General features: G+C 38.4%; 1 protein-coding gene across 2 annotated transcripts in view; it reads right to left on the reverse strand.

Moving 5' to 3' along the window:
- The window catches only part of unc5da (unc-5 netrin receptor Da), a 331,458-nt gene that overhangs the window by 21,952 nt on the left and 287,430 nt on the right, over positions 1-22,076 (reverse strand). For both annotated transcript variants that reach the window (XM_022667152.2, XM_022667151.2), the window contains 5 exons: positions 20,626-20,817; positions 17,855-18,259; positions 13,804-13,888; positions 2,524-2,695; positions 1,179-1,406 (listed from right to left, as the gene is read on the reverse strand). In XM_022667152.2, the coding sequence (XP_022522873.2) occupies positions 1,179-1,406; positions 2,524-2,695; positions 13,804-13,888; positions 17,855-18,259; positions 20,626-20,817 (1,082 nt within the window). The remainder of the gene's footprint in view (positions 1-1,178; positions 1,407-2,523; positions 2,696-13,803; positions 13,889-17,854; positions 18,260-20,625; positions 20,818-22,076) is intronic.

Here is a 22,076-nt window from a genome sequence, read left to right on the forward strand (position 1 = left end):
AGCCTCTAGCCCTTCCTGAAGCCCTACTAGTCGAATATTATTTCTTCTGGATCTTCCCTCCAGATCCTCACATTTATCCATCAGCAGGCTCACCTGGCTCTTCAGCACGTTTACAGCTGATTCCAATCCCGTCAGCTGATCACTGTGCTCCGTGCACGCATTTTCCAGCTCGCGGATGGTCTGGTCGTGGGCGCTGATTTTTTGTACTAGAGGTTCTAAAGCATTCTTCATCTCTTTTTGAACGGAAGAAATTTCCCCTCTAAGTTCTGTTGCCAAAGAGTCAATTTTCCCACAGATGTCATCTTTTAGTGAGTTTAGCATACCCTGTAACAGGTCAACATCCGTGCTGCTAACGGTGTTAGCCACGCTAGCGCCGGATTCTGGCAGCTGAGGCAGATCAAGTGAGTGCGAGGCTTTACTGCGGCCTGCGCGCGCGGAGTCAGTTTTTTGCTTGGACGTTGACATACTTTCTCTAGGGTCGAGAGAAGCGTGCCAAAACCGACTCTGATAACTTCCTTACCGACCACCAGACACAGTTTGTTGACAAAGTTGTGTTAGAAAATCAATATTCACCGAAGTCTCCTGCAACAAATGATTTGACAATTTTTCGGCATCTACTATGAATTATCCAGCATACTCTTTTAATGGTTTAGTATGTCGTATAAATCATTCAGTATCCACTATGAATTGTTCAGAATCTACAATAAATTGTAATTAATTAATTATTCAGCATCATCTATTAATGGTTTAGTTTGCAGTATAAATCATTTCGTATCCACCATAAATTGCTCAGTATCTACAACAAATAATCCAGTTGCTGCTGGAAATTCTTCAGTATTGAAGAATTGAATGGCTCAGTATCTATGTTAAATTCTTCAGTATCCACTATGAATTATCCAGTCTTAAAAAAACCCAAAACTTTTCTTTTTTATTAATTTTAACAATTTTAATTTATAGAACAGAATTTTAAAATACAAAAAGTTTTGAAAATGTTATTGAGTCATTTACATAACAAGAGAAATATTAACAATTATGTTCACAATAAGAAAATAATTGAATGAGCTGCTCTCTGAATTTAGCTGATTCGATTTTGAATGTGGCGTCACTATTCAGAAACGGCTGTGGGCTCTTATAGGTTAACTATGAATTATATAATATCTAAAATGAACTCTGCTGACCTGGAAGGCGTAAGGGGTGTCGTCCACACAGTAGACCCGCAGGCTGTAGGTGAGGGCGTCTGCCTCCAGGTTGCCGAACACGGCAAGGCGGAGCCTCTTCCCCGCAGCCTCGCTCAGCGGCTCCCCCACCAGGGTGTAGCGGCCTGGACGATCCACCAGCAGGTGGCAGCACTGAGGCTCCAGCAGGCAGTAACAGGAGGCACTCTCACCCTCTACTGACATCACATCCTGGAACACACACACACAAACACACACACGAACAGCTTGTTAAATGTTTCTTCTTATCTTATAAAGATGATTAAAAAAACAGATCAAGATAATGATGAGGGTGACTATAAATATACAGAATATGAAGATTAAAAAAAACATCATATAATGTTTATGAAGATGAAGGACATTATGATAAAAGACAAAAAAGCAAATGAAGAAAGATGAATACATAAATGAAGGACTTGGAGAACACGAAGAAAGATGAGGATGATGAAGACAGAGATACAAGACATGGAGAAGAAAGATGAAGATCATAGAGAAGAAGCAGAAGAAAACCTAAAGAAAGATGAAGATGATGAAGATGGGTATGGATGTTCTCCATATATATAGATGATATAAAAGAAGAATGTGATGAAATATGTATATAATGAATATATTAATATGATGAAGATAAAGGACAGAGAACATAAGGATAAGGTGTTTTAAGAAGAAAGTGAAGAATATGAAGAAAGATAAAGATGATGGAGATGATAGAAAAGAAGAGGAACATGAAGAAAGATAAAGATGATGAAGATGATAGAGAAGAAGAGGAATATGAAGAAAGATGAAGGTGATGAGGACAAATATGCAAGACATGGAGAACAAAGATGAGATCATAGAGAAGAAGAAGAACAAGATAAAGAAAAATGGAGATAATGAAGATGACAGGCATGGAGAACATAAATATATAGATATAAAAGAAGAACATAAATAAATATGTACATGATGAGGACAACAATGAGGAATATGGTTCAAGAAGAAGATAAAGAAAGATGAAGAAAATGACAGAGAAGAAAAAGAAGACGAAGAACAAAGATAAAGGTGATGAGGCTAAATAAGAAGATGGATAAGATAAAGGTGAAGATGATCATAAAGAAGATGAAAAACATGTAGAAAGATGAAGATGATGAAGACAATGATGAAGGACACGGAGAACATAAAGATGAAGCCGAATACGAGAACATACAAAGAAGATAATGATGAACATAAATGAAAAAAATACATATAAATAAAATGATAGACATAAGGAAAAGGATGGCAGAGAAGAAGAACATGATGAAGAAGAAGAATTTGAGGCAGATGATGCAAATCTTACCTCCCAGCTGTCCTCCTGGGTCTGTCTCCTCAGTTTCATGCTCCAGTCGTCTGAGCTCATGTCTGCACAGTGCGCGATCGTCATGGCAACAGGGCACGAGAGGTCCAGTCCAGGTGGACCATACGAGACCTCTGGACCCAACAGAACCTCCTGAGAGTCTTCTGACAGGACACTGCAGATACACAGGGAGAGGGTAGGTGTGAGGTGTAGCGTATGTAATGTGATTACTAAGTGGTTGCTAAGGTGTTGCTAACTGGTTGCTAGACTGTTGCTAACATTTCTGAAGTGGTTGCTTGACAGTTGCTATCATATCTGAAGTGGTTGCTGAGATGTAGCTAGGCAGCTGCTATGGCTGTCCAAAAACTGTTGGTTTAATATGGGGGAGAAAGCTATTACCCAATAGTTATTTGCTGTTATCTCTGTGATGGTTGCTATGGTGTTCCAATGCAGTTTCCAATGCAGGTATTACAGGTGATTGCTAAGGTGTTGCTAATTGGTTGCTAGGCAGTTGCCATCATATATAAATTGGCTGCTTAGGTGTTGCTAGGCAGCTGCTATGGCTGTCCAAAAATGTTTGAATAAATATGGGGGAGAACGCTATAATCCAATAGCTGGTTTATCCAGCAGCTCCTCCATACACACACAGTACTAAGGAGTGATACAGAGAGATGGGTTCTGTGCACAGACTGAGCTTAGGCCCCCCATTTATTTCTATGGAAAGCAAATGTACGTGAATTTTACAAAAACTGTATTTCGTGCTACTAGATAAAGTATTGTGACCTGTAAAGCGGTTTGAATTTTTTTGACAAAAGTTTGTGGACGCTTTTGAATAAGTCCCTGTGTAGAAATGTCCATGCTTAAAAACGTAGACTGTAAAAAAAACTGTACGATATTTTGCTTCAAAAAGCACACGCAATGTAAATCTGTACAGGCCCTACGATCTGGCAAAAGAAAAGAAGATTACAAAGAACAGTAAGTTTAAGTTAAAGAGAGAAAAACAAAGAAGAAAAAAAAAAGATATATATCCAAACCTTCTCTACTAGGAACAGATGAGGACTGCAGACTGATACATCCTCCCTGCACCTGCATCCTCCCTCAGCCCATGCTGCAGGTTTAGAGCATGAAAAACTTTATTTATAAAGTTCAGCTTATTTATAACTGTCTCATCCAGAGGTTGACTCAGAATTCTTCAGGGAAATAACTTCAGTCAAAACAGCAGCAAACTAACAAGGACCTGAAGCTCAGCAACGGATTAGAAACGCATCAAAGTTAAACTACAACAACGGCTCAGTATCCAGCACTTTCCTCCTGCCCCTGCTGCCTCCGGCTCGCTCAGCGGGGGCTCGGACCCTCGTCTCTGTAAAGCTGCTTCCTGACAATACCTGCTGTTAAAAGTGCTATTTAAATAAACTGTGGTAAGTAAAAAAAAACAATAAAAACAATATAATGCTTGCAGTAATCGCAGGTACATAGATACTAGAAAAATTCTAATTCTACAGAACACTGCCAATAATCAGTAAGAAAACGAAAAAAATACAAAATACTGCAGATATTTTTGATTTCAGACACTACTAGTAATAGCACTATCAATTATTACAGCTTTATAGAACAGTCATCCCAGCAATAATGTTGTTTATACATAAAACTTTATAAGATTATAGATTCCAATCCCATTATTTAAAAAAGATTATAATTGAACACTGTCAATTATCTTTATAGAACACTGACAATTATTCCATGAAACCATCTCATGTTTACAGAGCAACAGTAATAATCAAATGAGAAATATTCCCAACAACAACACTGGTAATAAAATATATTTTTTTTGTAGAGCACTGGCAATACATTTGTAATAATCTTGTAAACAAAATTCAATTAGTGAACTTGTCATAATCTTAGTAATAGACTCACTTTTTACAAAACTCTGCTAATATAACCACTTGTAATACACTTGTAATAATCACAGTTTTACAGAACACTTGCACTAATTCTAGTTGTGTTGAATAGTGGTTATAATCCTAGTTTTGCAAACCTCTGGTAATAATCCTAGTTTTGCTGAATACTGGCAATAGTCCCAGTTTTACACAATACTGGTAATAATCCCAGTTTTGCTGAATACTGGCAATAATCCCAGTTTAACATAACACTGGAAATAATCCCATGTTTATAGAACTCTGACAGACCACTGGAAATAACTCCATGTTTAAAGAACTCTGGCAATAAATCCAGTTTAACAGAATACTGGAAATAACCCCATGTTTATAGAAATCTAGCAATAAATCCTGTTCAACTGAACACTGGAAATAATTACATGTTTATAGAACTCTGACAAACCACTGGAAATAATCCCATGTTTATAGAACTCTAGCAATAAATCCTGTTCAACTGAACACTGAAAATAATCCTATGTTTATAGAACTCTGACAGACCACTGGAAATAACCCCATGTTTAAAGAACTCTGGCAATTGAGGTGTATTTCTGTGCTATGGATGGCCACCACTTCTGGTTTGAGAGGCCTTTAGCCCAGAGAAGTTCATGTGTCCAGCTAAACTATTTTGAGAAGTCCATTTCTATACATGATTGGCATGTCACAAGTGGTTGCAGGTAAACAACATGCCGCTTCTCAAAAGGCCATATAGGGCGGTTGAAATTCTTAAGGCATGAGAGCTATAGGAGTGACTGTAAGGGACTATTTAAACGGGTTAGCCTGCAAGACTGGGAGAGAGGGAGAAAAACCTGGGGACACCGAGAATTGACAAGCTCTCTCCCACACTTTGCTTCTGACTGAAATAAATATTTATTCCGGTTAAGAAGACAGTGTGTACTGAGTTGTATTTCAAGAAACAACAGCCTTCCAAGGACACCCAAAGAGGAGTCCACAAGAAACAAGAAGACACAACACAATAAATCCAGTTTAACAGAATACTGGAAATAATCCCATGTTTATAGAAATCTAGCAATAAATCCTGTTTAACATTCCGGAGACCGAGCTGTGCCGACATCCACACAGCTAGCCTGCCGGCGGCTAAGCCTGACATTGCTATCACTCTAGATAAGTCTTTAGCTTCACTGCTAACACAGACACACTCCCTGAGATCAAAACAGTGACTGCAGGTGCTGTATGACTGAACAGGTGTGTGTAGGTGTGTGTTAGAGTGTGTGTGAAAGATTGTGTGTGTGAGAGAGAGAGACAGAGAGACAGAGAGAGAGAGATGTAAGGACTAGCGGTCGATGGCATTCTTTGAAGTGCTTTCTGAGGAGTCCTCTGACAGATGGAAACACTTTGGATGCATTTGCGGCGATCGATACATCTCGGAGCACTCCAGCCACACTCACAAATCTAAAGCTGGAGGAGAGAGAGCACGGACATGGCTGGACCCTCCAGCAGTACAGTGACCCCATGGGCCGGCGCACACACACTCACACACACTCACACACACACACACCTCTGCACTGCACTGAAGAGTTTTTAGAGCTACAAAATAAAGACTTGGACTTCAGATCCCAAAGGACGGAGAGGACAAAATGATGAGGCCGAGTCCATTCACAGCTCTCTGACCCTAGTTAGTCTTCTGGCACGTCTGTAGGCCCATACAAAACTGTGCCAAAAGTCACGGGGACAGGGAGGCTCCGATTGGTCCATTGGACCATAATGGTGGTGCCATTATGATCAGGAGTTTGCTGGTTTGAATCCTGGTAGTGCTGATTGGCATCAGCGGCCAGAGTCAGAGAGAGCACAATTGGCCATGCTCTCTTTTGGTGGGTGGGTAGATGGCGCTCTTTCCCCAAACAGTCGATAAACTTTCCTCCGAGCAGGCAGACAGAGGAAGAGAGAGAGAGATAGGGATTCGCTCTGATACACCACCCCAAAGCAGATAAATAGAGAGAAAAAGAAAAATAGAGAGAGAGAGATTGCTCCAGACAAAAAACCAGAATCAGAGTCCTGGTAGCGCTGGTTGGCATCAGCAGCCAGAGTCCGAGAGAGCACAATTGTCCATGCTCTCTCTGGGTGGGTTGGTTGGTAGATGGCACTCTTTCTCCATATTAGGGATTCGCTCTGATACACCACCCCAAAACAGATAGAGAAAGAAAGAGAGAGAGAGAGAGAGAGGAATAGAGAGAAAGAGAGAGAAAGAGAAGGGTAATTGTCTTTGCTCCAGACGAAAAAAAAAAGAGTCCTAGTAGCGCTGTTTGGCATCAGCGGCCAGAGTCAGAGAGAGCACAATCGTCCATACTCTCTCTGGGTGGGTGGGTAGATGGCGCTCTTTCTCCATATTCAACTCCCTAGGTGATGTGGCCGTGGTTGGGGCATTTCTAGTGATAGGGGAGTGCAGCTGACTGGGTGGCCATGGAACCTAAGGAACGCTGCACTGATGTGTGGTATATGTGTATATCATAACCATACACTGAGCTGTCCACTGTGAGTGGTAATGTCTTCTTTTGAGGTGCAGTTCTGTGTGGTTGGTTGTTAGCCACTCTGCAGACCCCTCCTCCAGCACACCCTCCCCCTGTTCCTTCATCCGCCTGTTTGTTTACTCGTTTATTCTCAGTAATTACTGGTTCACCACACTAAGCCGTCGTCTACTGGCGTCACACTCTACTTCTTTTGTGTCTGGAGCAAAGACAATTTTCTCTCTCTCCCTCTCTCTCTGTCTGCTTTAGGGTGGTGTAGCAGAGTGAATATCTCTCTCACTTTCCCTGAATGTTTCTCTCTCTCTCTCTCTTCCCCTGTCTGCCTGATTTTTGATGGTGTATAACACTGATTCTCTCTCTCTCTTTCTGGTTTTGGGTGGTGTATCAGAGTGAACATTCATTTCTCCCTCTCTCTCTCTCTATCTCTGGTTTTGGGTGGTGTATCTGAGTGAATGTCTCTCTCTTCCTCTTTCTCTCTCTCTCTCTGGTTTTGGGAGGTGTATCCGAGTGAATGTCTCTCTCTCTTTTTCTCTCTGGTTTTGGGTGGTGTATTATAGTGAATGTCTCTCTCTTCCTCTTTATCTCTCTCTCTCTCTCTTACTCTGTCTGGTTTTGGGTGGTGTATCCGAGTGAATGTCTTTCTCTTCGTCTTTCTCTCTCTCTGTCTTTCTCTGTTTTTGGGTGGTGTATCAGAGTAAATGTCTCTCTTCCTCTTTATCTCTCTCTTTCTCTCTCTCTCTCTCTCTCTCTGGTTTTGGGTGGTGTATTAGAGTGAATCTCTCTCTCTCTTTCTCTCACTCTCTCTCTCTCTGGTATTGGTGTTGGGTGGTGTATTAGAGTGAATCTTTCTCTCGCTCTCTCTCTCTCTGGTATTGGGTGGTGTATTAGAGTGAATCTCTCTCTCTCTCTTTCTCTCTCTCTCTCCCTCTCTCTGGTTTTGGGTGGTGTATTAGAGTGAATCTCTCTCTTTCTCTCTCTCTCTCTCTCTCTCTCTGGTTTTGGGTGGTGTATCAGAGTAAATGACTGTGCCTCTTTCTCTATTGTGAACTGCATCACAGACAGTGATGATCTCATGAAAACCTCTTCAATAATTAACTCAGATTAATTAGTGAGTGATCATTTCTACATCAATATTTACTGTGTGTGTGTGTGTGTGTGTGTGTGTGTGGATTGTCCTTGTGCTTGTCAGATAAAGGGACGCTGGTTAATTACAGCAGTGTGAACAGCTCATTCTACTTTACTCATTCTCTGTCAAAATAAAACAAAACACACACTGACAGTCACACACACACACACACACACACACACAGGGAGAACGTACTAAGCGCCATTCTTGAGTAAAAATAAACAGGCTAGAAAAAGTAAGTGATGTCTTGTATCCAATCACCTGCAGATTATTCATTTTTTCATTGTTTGTTAGTTTATCAGTATTTCTGGAATGCTTTGAGTTCACCTAATTAATACAGTAAGACAAAGACTTAATACATTTATGCCATGTTATAATACATTTAGGCCACATGATAACATTTAGTGGCCAGGAGAGAATATCTAGAGACCATGAGATAACATAATGACCACAGATTAAGTCTCTTATAGCCACGTATTTATATATTGAAGCAATTAGATAATACACTGATGCCACAAGATAACATATATTGGCCATGAACTGATAAATTAAAAGTAAATGAATTAATATACTGAGGCCATGGTAGAATGAATTAAATCTAATTAAATTAATGTATTAAAGCAATGAAAGACTATATTGAGGCCACAGGATGACATAAAACAGCCACAAATAATTACAGTGAGGCCATGAGAGAACATGTAGAGGTTAGGAGATAACATACAGCATAATGACCACAAATTAACTTTCTAATTCCCAAAATGAATATATTGAGGCCATGAGATAATAGACAGTGGCCACAAATTAAGATAAAATGAAATTAATATATTGAGGCTAGGAGATAACATGTAATGACACAAATTAATAAGATAACATAATGGCGACATATTAATATATTGAGACCGCAGCATAACATATAAAAGGTGACAGATTAATAAATAGAGGCCATAAGATAACATTATGGTGACAGATTAATATATAGAGGCCATAAAATAAGACAATGGTGGCAAATTAATATATTAAGGGCCTAAGATTCTATATGATGGTCATAAATTCATATGTTGAGGCCATAAGATAACATAATGGAGACAGAAGAATTTATTGGTGCCATAATACAACATAATGGCAATGAATTAATATATTGTGGCCATAATAAACATAATGGCGATACATTAATATATTGAGGCCATAGCATAACATATAAGGGTCACAGATAAATATGTGTAGGTAGTGAGAGAATTTATTGAAAATATATTGAGAATATATTGAATCGCAATATGGGGATTAATAATGTATCTGTCTATTTGCTTGTCTGTAAAAACGTGAAAATGTATTTGTCCCCTTACAAGTTTCATTTGTTTTTCCTTAGATATTTTTTTATGATTTACAAACTAACTTTAATATCAAACAACGATAACCTGAGTAAATATAAAAAGCACCTTTTAAATAATAATTTGATTTATTAAAGGAAAAGATTATTTGGTAAACTGCAGAATTCCTGGTTCCGTCTATTACAGCAAGTTGTCCAGAACCTGAAGCAGCAAAGCAGCCCCAGACCATCACACTACCACCACCATGTTTTACAGTCAGTATGATGTTCTTTTTCTGAAAGTATGAGTTAGTTTTACGCCAGCTGTAACAGGACACACACCTTTCAAAAAGTTCCACTTTTGTCACGTCAGTCCAAAGAATATTTACCCAAAGTTCTGGGCATCATCAAGATGTGATTTTGGTAAATGTGAGATCTGCTTTTGTGTTCTTTCTGGTCTGCAGAGTTTGGAACTTTGGAACTCTCCCATGGAGACCATTTTCACCCAGTCTCTTTCTTATTATTAAATCAATAACAATGACCTTAACTGAGGCAAATGAGACCTGCAGTTCTTTAAACATTGTTCTGGGTTCTTTTGTGACCTCCTGGATGAGTTGGCCATGCCCTTTTGCTCCACGTTTTTCTCCTTTTGTGAATATTAGCTCTAACTGTGGTCCCCTGTGAGTTCTAAAGCCTTAGAAATGACCTTTTAACCTGTACAGACTGACATATGATCATTGACTTTATTTTTCATTTTTTAGCTTTAACTTTTTGAGACCTTTAATCTGGCAGTAATCAGGCCTGGTTGTGGTTAGTAGTGAAATTGAACTTGGCTTTCCAAAAAGTGTGATTAATCACAGTTCATTTATGGGGGGCAAACAGACTTTTTCACAAAGGGCTGGATTGGTTTGGACAGTTTTTTCTATTAATAAATGAAATCACCATTTAAAAAGTGATTTTAATATTTACAGGATATATTTGTCTGATATTAAAGAGTGTTTGATAACCTGAAAATATAAGTATGGCAAAAAAGCGAAAAATAAAAGAAATCTGTGAGGAGCAAATACTTTTTCATGCCACAGTATATGGAGGTCATTGAAGAATATGCTGATTTGTAATAAAATTTAGATTTTTAACAGATTATCTGTTAGTCACAGTCCGATTTCCATTAGCCTTTCATACAGTTAGTAGGAAATTTTTGGCCACAATATATTCTCATATTAGGGGCTCTATACTATAGTAGTGGTAGTATAATCTCTCTCTCTCACTTTCATTCCCTCCTTCTCTCTCTGCCCCCTCATGTGATTCTCCTTCTTTGTGCTCCATGCACAGCTGCTGATAGGCTTTTGATTGACAGCTCTGCTCAACAGATGCCTCTTGATTGACAGGTGGCTGTCGGCTTTAGGTGCGCTGCGTGTGTGTGTGTGTGTGTGTGTGTGTGTGTTTGTCCGTTAGTGAAAAGACAAGCAGAGCGGACGGCTCTGAGCTTATCATGGTGAGGCAGGAGCGTCCGCTGGTCTTCTCGGCTGCAGATTTAGGCGTGATCTGATTGGAGTGACCGAACGCATGTTGCCTTCTTAGTTTAGCTGTTTAAAGTCACGCTTATCGCTTATGTAACACGTAGACAGACTTCGGAAGCCTTGAGAGACCTGGGTTTTATAGTAAAATCCATACATTTTATATATACAAGGGTTGGACAATGAAACTGAAACACCTGTCATTTTAGTGTGGGAGGTTTCATGGCTAAATTGGAGCAGCCTGGTGGCCAATCTTCATTAATTGAACATTGCACCAGTAAGAGCAGAGTGTGAAGGTTCAATTAGCAGGGTAAGAGCACAGTTTTGCTCAAAATACTGCAATGCACACAACATTATGGGTGACATACCAGAGTTCAAAAGAGGACTAATTGTTGGTGCACGTCTTGCTGGCGTATCTGTGACCAAAACAGGAAGTCTTTGTGATGCATCAAGAGCCCGCGTATACAGGGTAATGTCAGCATACCACCAAGAGGGACAAACCACATCCAACAGGATTAACTGTGGACGTCTGACTGAAAGGTACAATTCGGGTGCTAACCCGTATTGTATCCAAAAAACATAAAACCACGGCTGCCTAAATCACGGCAGAATTCAATGTGCACCTTAACTCTCCTAAATCTAAATCAATCTCTTTGCAATTTTTCAACTGTCAGACCACACAATGATGGAGGTCTGACCCCTGGGATCTTCTCCTAAATCAAAAGCAATATTGACAATCGCAACTAAGACAGCACACACACACATTAACACACAGCTCCTGTTCTAAGATAGGCTCAGTCTGACAAGGTTCTAACTTTTCCCAAATGATACACTCTAATCGACAGATGTCAGTTTTAGGCGAACTTAAATCTCTTTTACAGAGCTCTTATCAGCACTGCACTTCGCTCCCAGAATAACAGCACTGACACCTCTCAGGTTAGAAAAAAAAGAGAGAGGGAGTGTGTGTGTGAGAGAGAGAGAGAGAGAGAGAGAGAGAGAGAGAGAGAGTGAGAGAGGGAATCTGTTGCTGCTGTGTGAAAGGAGATAATTTGCCAGACTGAACTGTGATATCAAAGTTTCCTTAGGTGAAATTTCACTAATTACCCACCAACACCAAAAATAGGTAGACACCTAAGTTCGCTGGGGTGCCTCTCCAGTTTCAGCACGGCTGCAATGAGGCTAAAGTAGCTATCAATTTTTGTTAATTGGTGGTTACAAGTTTCATCACTTTTGAGGTAAGTTTTGAGATATATATGTTGAGATATTAAGCTCTAGCCTAAACCAAGATAAGTACAAGCAGTATATGTCTTTTAGATAATATTAAGAATACTTTGTTAGATAATGCAAGAGGAAATGGTTATCTATACTTGACTGCATTAAATATATTTCAGATGACTTTTCACATTCACACAACAATCTGAACTTTCTTACTCCTTACATTTTAAAAATAGCCTTGTTACTCCTATTTAATTTCTGCTTGTTTACATCCTGAATAAAGCCATTCCAGGAAAATCATTCATCCAGTTAAAGTAAAATTGATTGTAGTTGGATGAGAAGTACAAATATAGATGATGATTCATAGCAGAGACTCAAGAGAACTCGAGCTCTCGAAATGTCCCAACTGAGCTTCATTAATATGTTTGTTTTTTATTTATATGCATTCAGTTTCAAAGGACATATATGCAGCTGAAACAGGGAGCCCAGCGAATTTCCGATTTTTTTTAACATTGACATTTTAATAAAACATTATAGTCATTATGTCTTTTAGAAAAATGTGTTTTGGGGTTGGAGGGTAGTGCGCTATAGACTATATACTTTAAGTAGTTTTAAAAAGCAGTATCTTTACACTTTACTTGAGTAAAAACCTTGAGTTGATACTTCAACATCGTTAGAAGTGTTTTAAAACCCTAGTATCTATAACATGTGGTCGCCTATTACCGACCAGTTGTCAACCAGACTATTGTGCAGCTTCCTTTCCTTTTCTGCACGTCAGCTCTTGCCTTAGAAAAACACCTAAACTTACAAAAAATCCCGTCATCAAACATCACTTTAGTATTGCTAACATGTTGTACATGTGTGCGTAAAAAAACGTTGTGGAGTACGCACTGCATTTCCAAAGCATTGTTGTACACTACTTAGAGTCCCTAAAAAGTGAACAAGGGTGTCGCCAGGTTTTTCTGATATAATCAAGAGTTTGGATGCACACACAGGAAGAATGCGATGTTATTATACACCACTGGGAGCCACTAGATCCCATAGGCACAGTGCAGAAACACCATGTCTCCAACAGGCGGCGCAGGCAAAGAATTGGTCCATACAAATAAATAATAAATAAATAACGCAGAGCGATTCTAAAATAGACATTATTACACACATTATCAGCCACCAATATCAGGTTAAGAGTTGTTATTATTAAAATAAAAGCTTATTTATACAGATTTTCTAGTAATTTAGGGTATTTTAAACAGAAATTAAGGTGGTCGAGTTTAGGTTTGTACACTCATACTATATTCAGTCAGCACTGCTAAGTTAGCAGCATGCTAATCAGTGAGGTATAAGCCTCCATAGCATTTTAGCAACATTAGATATGTAGCTCCGTAGCTCCAGTGCAAAACTAACAAAGCTTTAGACACTACATGTCTCTAGATTGTACACTCATACTCTATTCAGTCAGCACCGCTAGGTTAGCAGCATGCTAATCAGTGGGGTACGATCCATAACGTTTTAGCAACATTAGCCTCGTTGCTCCAGAATATATTTTTTTTGCCAAACTAATCAGGCACTGTGACAACGCACACCTGTAGGATTATGCAAGCAGCTGCTGCTGAGTGTGTAAAGTATGTCTGAGAGCGTGTGTGTGTGTGTGTTTTAGTGTGTGTGTTTGTGTGTGTGTGTGGAGGGTGAGGGATTGTCCTACCAGGTGTCTTCTTGATTGATGCTCATATGCAATTCACAGCTTGTGTCCTCTGCAATCGCCCCGTGAGGAACCAGCAAACTCACACCTGTGAACACACACACACACACACACACACACACACACACGGAAATACTTAAGAAATATGGATCACATTACTCAAAAAAACATGTACTGTTCTACAGGAACTACATGCCATAAGGGATTATTGATGTATCAAACACTAATATAGTGGATTATTTTATTATTTTCCAATGAATTAAAAACATTACTATACCAGAAAAGGTTGAGATATATTTTAACGCAACTTACGGCACTAGATTTTTGAGTTTTGAGGCCAGTTTTAAAGAAAACCACAGACAGTTGTGTTAACTAGAAATCTCTAGTTCAGATAATTAATTTGTATTTAGATGTATTGAAACTTTAAATATTAAATTACAAATGAAATTAAAAATAAATTCCTGTTTTTGTTGGCCTCATTTTAAGTTCAATGAAATATGTATTGTAAGTTTGGCTGATTATCCTTTAGGATCAACAAAAAAAAAAGATCCATATTAATCCAAATCATCCAGTAGGTGCATTAATATAATTTTGTTAATTTAATGTAGCAACTGGAAACTGGGAATGTATCTGTATTATTTTCAGTCATATAAGCTTACAGGTAATGCAAATGTTACCAGTTGGACTTAGCTACTCAAAAACAGCGACTTGCCTTCAACACTGAGGCCAGACAGTTAATTATTATATAACACATACAGTATATAAATCCAAAGAGAAGGCAGCAGCCTTCTGATGGGGAGTGAGAAGTAGGAGGACACGCCCAATATTCAAACAGCGTGACCAACATCTGGTAAAAACCCTGCAGAATTGCTCAGTATATCCTGTTCAACCAAAGGGTCAAACTGAGCATGTGCAAAATTTGCCAACATAGACTTTTTAGTTAGACCAACTTTTAACAAGAAACTTTATACTGCTACATTTTAGGGTGCAATTCAATTTCAATTACATTTTTTTTTGTTCAGTTGACTTCTTGAAAATCACATTAAGGAGCACAATTTTGAGATTTCTTTTCACAATGTACACTATTGCTACAATGCTTAAATGATCAGCAATGATTTAAGTGTACAAAGGACTGAAATATGCAAAAAAAAAAAAAAAAAAAAGGTAATCTTTAGTAGTGGTATGAATTTCATTTTTATGAAATCTTAGATTCCACAGCGCCCTCTTCTGGTCACTTATGGTGGCTAAAGGCCATAATGCATTAATGTGAATGTCTAAACAAACATTTACATCATCACAAACTTTAGTACTTTAGTTAGTTTAGGTTGCTAAACTGTGGTAAATATGATGGGATTTTTGTGACAAAGAGCAAATTTGCTTTAATAATTTTTGGTGCCTACTGTATAATCAGCAATGAATTAAAAAAAGGCTTTACACTATTACTAATGTAAGCATGCACAAAAGTCACGTCACAGGATGTGCAGTGTCATGTAAGGCAAATTTAACTTTTCCCGTTCTTATGTCTTATGTCATATCTACCAAAAGCAGAATATACTATTTTCAATATAATTAATTTTAGTGAATTTTATTATTAAATGAATAATTCACATGTTGCACTATTGCCTTTTTGTGACTTTTTGTAAAACAAAATAAAAAATGCATTTTGTTTTTTTATATTGGAGCTGAGTTTATACTGTAACTTAACCCTGCTACAAAATCCAGCTCAAGACCAGCTGGTCAAAAAAAAACAAAAAAAAAACATGCCCTATACTGGCAAGCTCCAAACAATGATTTTTTCCAACTTCCCAACTTCTCTAATCACTTCTAATTACCAGCAGCAGAAGCGTCCAGGCACCTGGAGCAAAACTCTGGGTTTTCCTCCTTCTGGGCTTGAATTTTCCATTTCTGACCAAAACATTACAACCAAACCCCATCTTTATTCCCCGGTACAGAAAAGACCCTCCAACATGCGAAACATAGTACTCCAACTCCTGTGCCTGTGGAGGAACGGGAGCCAGTTTTACAGCTGGGGAGGAATTAGCTGCTTTCAGAGAGTCTGAGAGGAGTTTACTGCTGCACACACACACACACACACACACCTGCCTAGCTGTCAAGATCCATTACTAAAGCCAATAGAAATAGAAGTGACATACAGCAAGAGAGAGAGAGAGAGGGATAGAGAGAGAGAGAGAGAAGGACAGAGAGAAAGAGAGAGAGAGAATTGCCAGGCTGTCTGTCCATCTCAATGTGGTCTGGCCTAAAACAATTTGACACCTTACAACAGGTGTGTGTGTGTGTGTGTGTGTATACACAATGTAGTTGTACAATGTTCTATTCCGTCCACTTAGATCCTGAACCATGCCCCATTGTATGATTGACTTGGGGCGGGGCTCTGTGGTGATATTCCACCCTATTAAAAGTGCTTGCTTTTAAAGGAGAAATCCTGTGTGAAATGAACTTAGGGTGTAGTGAAACGTGAAACAAGTCCAACGAGTTTTGTGGAATAGCCTGCCTCTGTTTGCCCCCAGCATTCCAAAATCCACACTTAATTGGACAAACAGTACCTCGAAGTACTCAAATCCGTTCTCACTCTGAAGACCAAAAACGAGCGGTCTCAATCTTATCCCGGACTCGACCTTGTTTGGATTGTCAGATTGTCTAACAGCAAAAAAGACACGCTACTCCTGCTTTCGTTCAATATATCTAATCAATGAGCACTTTTTATTTTGAATAGTCCGATGTTAAATATAAACGTGCTCTATTTCTCTGGCTCGCTGGAGTTATACTCTTCGGTTATGTGAATCATTGTGACCTCCGGGACCACGATCAATTCATTTTTACAAACACATCCAGAAAGAAAGCACAAGAAGAAGTTAGTGCAAACTAGCAGGATAACAAATGTTAGCAGTGGGTAGCTTACCATAGTAATGAGCTAAAGAAAATACTAATGTTACCGGGTAAAGAACTAAAGCTAGCGGCAACTAGCTAATCTTAGTGACGAGGTAGTTATCTTAGCAACAAGCTAGTTAATACACTAATGTTACCAGGAAGTGAACTGAAGCTGGCGAAGAGCTAGCTAACCTTAGCGACAAGCCAGTAAAAATACTAAGGCCACCGGGGAGAGAACTACCATTAGTGACGAGCTAGCTAACCTTAGTGATGAGCTGTTTGAGGGCAAATTATAATTGTTTTTTTTTTTTACATTTTAGAATAAAAATAAATGGAATTTGAATTTGAATTTTTATTTTTAAATCTTATTCTGGTCTCGGTCTTGGCTCATACTCAACTACTAAAAGTCTTGGTCTTGACTCAGACTTGACATGTCCCGCTCTTGGTCTTGACTTGAATTCTGTGGAAATGCATGAATTCCACTTGTTGCTGAAAATATCTCTATAATATTCACGCATCTACCTATTTGTTTGTGCTTGTCAGTCGACTTATTGAGGTACTATGTGTAAAAGCAGTCTTTTTTAATACATTACCTGTGCACTTTTGAAGTTCTCATGCCTTGTTTAAAATGTTTTTAAATGTTTTTAAATGCCTATATTATTATTTTTGTGTTCAATTTAAAGACTGTCCCTTATTATTGTTGTTGTAATTTTTGCCTTTTCATTTGTGCCTGATTTTTGTATGTAAAGCGTCTTTGAGATTTTTGAAAAGCACTATATAAAAAAAAAAGTTTAATTATTATTATTATTATTATTATTATTATTATTATTATTATTATTATTATTATTATTATTATTATTACTATTATTATTAGGCCCTCAGAATTCTACTAATGAAGTGTGGTGCTACTTTGAGCTTGTTATTGGTGTAAATATAATGATTTCTTTGCATGGGCAGTATTATGCCCCTATCACTAGCATTGTAAGCTTGTTGGGAGCTTTGGCAAAAATCTCTGTATATTAGAATGCTGGGAGTGAATGGAGGTGGGCAATGTGATCAAATTTTTGTACTCGTAAGTTTCTGTACAACCCAAGTCTATTTCACACAGGATTTCTCCTTTAAAGTCTATTAAGTTAGCTAAGTCACACACACACACCGCACTCACCTGTGTTTGGCAGCACCAGTCGGCCTCCCCCGTGCCCAAACAGTCCGCTGGTCCGGAGGAAGGGTTTGTCAGAATTGGCCGTTCGGGGTGTGAACCCCAAGTTCGGGCTGAGCAAGCCCCTCCCCCTCCCTCCCAAGGTGCCACCCCTTCCACCCAGGTCCTGAACCATGCCCCGGGGGAAGGTTTGGGGCGGGACTTTGGGGTGATACTCCGCCCTCTCCGACACGCCCAGGGACACCATGAAAGAGCTGTGAACCTTGACCTTGACGTCCGGCAGGGGGTCGAAGAGCGACTGCTCGGACATGAGGTCCTTGTCCATGGAGTCGGGGAAGCAGATGGGGCTGGTGAAGGTCCGGGACATGGTGAGGTCCGGCGGCATGGAGGAGTTAATGAGTAGAGGATTACCTAGTGAGAGAAAAAAAGAGAGAGAGAGAGAGAGAGAGAGAGAGAATACCTTAGAAACCACCTGGAACATCATAGCAACCACTCAGCAATAGGCAAGCAATTAAACCAATACCGCAGCCAACCATATCCTAGCAACATCTTGAAAAACACCTGGAAAACACATTTCATGCTGTTTTAGGACGAAGGTGATCTAAAACTACAATAATCTAAAATCTAAATCTAAAACAATATGATATCAATCTTTTATTAGCAATTCACAAACACTTACAATATAGCAATATTCTAGCAACCACCTAGAACCCCACAGAAGCCCCAATAGTGACCATATAAGACACCATTGTTGTCACTGTCAGCCACATGGCAACATCAAAGCAACAATCAGTTCATAAAAACATTATACCTAAGAAATCACTTAGCAATGCCCAAGCCTTCATACCAAACTGTCACAGTCAACATAAGAAAAATAAGATATTTTGTCCTACTGAGCATTGTGTAAGTGTATGATTATTTTGCTTATTTTTTGGAATAATGATCTTAATCAGTCTTACTTAGTATTTTCACCTTATTTCAAGTAATGTGAACTCAAAATAAGCACAAAAAGGCACCAGTAAAGTTATTCTGATAACTTGATAACCAGTTTCCCTGATATAGCTAATTATAGGTATATGTTTGAGTAAAATTAACACTGTTGTTTTATTCTGTAAACTTTGGACAACATTTATCCCAAATTCTAAATAAAAAAAAGTTGCATTTAGAGCATTTATTTGTAGAAAATGAGAAATGAGAAATGGCTGAAATATAAAAAAAGATGCAGAGCTTTCAGAGCTCAAATAATGCAAAGAAAACAAGTTCATATTCATAACGTTTTAAGATAAATTAATACTTGGCATGTTCTCCTCCACCAGTCTTACACACTGCTTTTGGATAACTTTATGCCTGCACTCCTGGTCCAAAACTTCAAGCAGTTCAGTTTGGTTTGATGGCTTGTGATCATCCATCTTCCTCTTGATTATATTCCAGAGTTTTTCAATTTGGTAAAATCAAATAAACTCATCATTTTAAGTTCTCTCTTATTTTTTTCCAGAGCTGTATTTTGTCTAGTTCAGTGGTTCTTCAAACATTGAAGACCATATACCACCCACAACTAAACAAAAAAAAGTTAAAGAACTACCTAAAAAGTCGTCCACAGGAATATACACAAGCAAAATAGTGGTGAGCGATATGGAGAAAAAATCCAATGTGTAGTGACGCTATTGGATATTCTGGTGTCACTGAGAAACACTATAAATTAATGCTATAAAAGTGTTTACTCCATTTTAATACAAATGCTGCAAAATGACTTTTATTTTATTTTGTTTATGACATTTAAAGAAAATTATGTTTTTATCCGAAGTAAAATATATATATATATATAAAAATATAAAATATATAAAATTTATATTATTGGCTCCAATGAACCAGACAACTACTTAAGATCCATTGATTTGGACATTCCCTGGTACCCACGTGCATTTCCTTGTATAATCTTTTGTTTTTGCTACATTAAAAACATGCATTTGTGGTGTACCACCTTGGAGTGCTTCACGTACCACCAGTGGTACACATTCAGGTCTGAAAAAAAAAATAAGAGACCACTTAAAAATGATGAGTTTCTTTGATTTTACCAAATTGAAAACGTCTGGAAAATAATCAAGAGGAAGATGGATGATACCAATCAATCAAGCTGAACTGCTTGAATTTTTGCACCAGGAGTGCAGGAATAAAGTTATCCAAAAGCAGTGTGTAAGACTGGTGGAGGAGAACATGCCAAGATGCATGAAAACTGTGATTAAATATACAAATATAGATTTTTTTAATTCTTAAAACTTTATGAACATAAACTTGTTTTTATTGCATTAGTTGAGGTCTGAAAGCTCTGCATCTTTTTTGTTATTTCAGCCATTTCTCATTTTCTGCGAATGAATGCTCTAAATTACTATATTTTTATTTGGAATTTGGGGGAAATGTTTATAGTTTACAGAATAAAACAACTATGTTCATTTTACTCAGTTTTATTTTTGTACCCCGGTTTGAGGACCACTGGTCTTTTTTTTGCCAATGTTTTTTTTTTTTTTTTTGCAGTCTTACAGTGTAGAAATCCATTGGCAACTACACCCTAAAACCATTCAACAGGAAATCCATTTTGTTGGAGCAAATTGTATTTTCACATCCTTTTTACGGCCTGCAGACATTTTAATCAACCAGTGAAAGTGTGTGATGCTAATACATTTTATTGCTGTAGCACAAAAGAAGGATTTCCGATAAAGCGGCCACTGATTGTGTTTTTTAATATAGAGACACAGAGAAGGCCTTGGTGGGGGTCTCACCCTGTCTGGCACTCTTAAAGCTGAAGGACTGGAATCCTCCGGTCAGGGCGGACGAGTCAATGACGTCGACGCCGTACTCGCTCTGACTCCGCCTGTAGAGCGCCCCTGCGACCACCAGCAGCACCACAGTGACCAGTCCAGCCGCCAGACCAGAATACAGGGCGATGTCATTGTTGCTCTCCACTTCAGTTGCTAAAAGAGGGAGAGAGAGAGAGAGAGAGAATATTCTACACCATATAAACAAAGTACTCATGCTCATACTCATGCTCGTTCAACGTTTTTTCAAAAATGAAAAGAATTAAAAACATCTTTATTCTGCTTTTGTTGCTTTAGTTGAAGTAACTGTCTCTAATGTTCAGGGAAGAAAGGCTTTCTACTAGATTTTGGAACATTGCTGTGAGGATTTGATTGCATTTGGGGACATGAGCATTGGTAAATCAAGATGTTGAAAGATTGCGATCCAAATAACTCATCCAAAAAGTATTAGAGGCATTAGAACCATCATTCCAGAGAACACAGTTCCTCTGCTCTACATCTCAGCTCAGTGCTGGGGGGCTTTATGAACATTCTTGTAAGCCCATATCTGGTGCTAGACATGGTGCCAATAAGTCCTAGTTTATCTGCTTTCTCCAGAGAGTCCTTGTCTAATTGACAGTACTTTCTTTACAGGGACTAGACAAGCTGTGTTGGTGTTTTTCGCCACTGTCCTACGAAAAACACTTATCTCCATTTTGTTGATTTTTAGTGTACTACATAATTTGAATAGGCAAATTGTCCCTTACACTGTTCCAAATTTTCTTGATGAATAGACCAATAGAAACTCTTCAAAATGACCTGAAATAAACTTTTTTTTACGTTGACTTCCGTTAACCCCTTAAAGTTGCTGTTTTGGAGATAAGTGTTTTTCATTGGACAGCGACAATTTGCCAGTCTGTGTCAGCTGCAGTGAGTTTCCCTGTGGCTGTGTATACATAAGGTCAACAATTTTCTGAATCATTGATTCAAAACTGCACTTGATACGTGAACCAATTCACTTAAAGAGTCGATTCTACACTCAACCCAACAAAAAAAAAATTCTCAAAGCACCCAAAACACTGCATAGATCACATGGTTATTCATGAAATATCAGAGGATTTTAAAGTTTAAACGCATTTCAGCTTTTAAATGCCTTACTTTCCAGTTTTCTTAGCTTTTTAGGGATTGAGTGAATCAAAGAGCCGAAGATTTTTCCTATTTTTTCCAGAGATTTTTTTTGTGGCTTTTCCATAGGTTCATGAGTTTCCCCGTAGTTGTGTATACACAATGTCAGAGTGTAATAATGAAATGTATGGGCTCGCGACCAAGTTTTTGAATCATTGATTCAAATTTGCACTTGATACGTGAACCGATTCACTCAATGAGTCACATGAACTCTACACTCAACCCATCATGCAAGTTCCTTAAAAGCACCC

The sequence above is a fragment of the Astyanax mexicanus genome, chromosome 17, assembly GCF_023375975.1.
Source record: "Astyanax mexicanus isolate ESR-SI-001 chromosome 17, AstMex3_surface, whole genome shotgun sequence".
In the NCBI taxonomy this organism is placed as follows: domain Eukaryota; kingdom Metazoa; phylum Chordata; class Actinopteri; order Characiformes; family Acestrorhamphidae; genus Astyanax; species Astyanax mexicanus.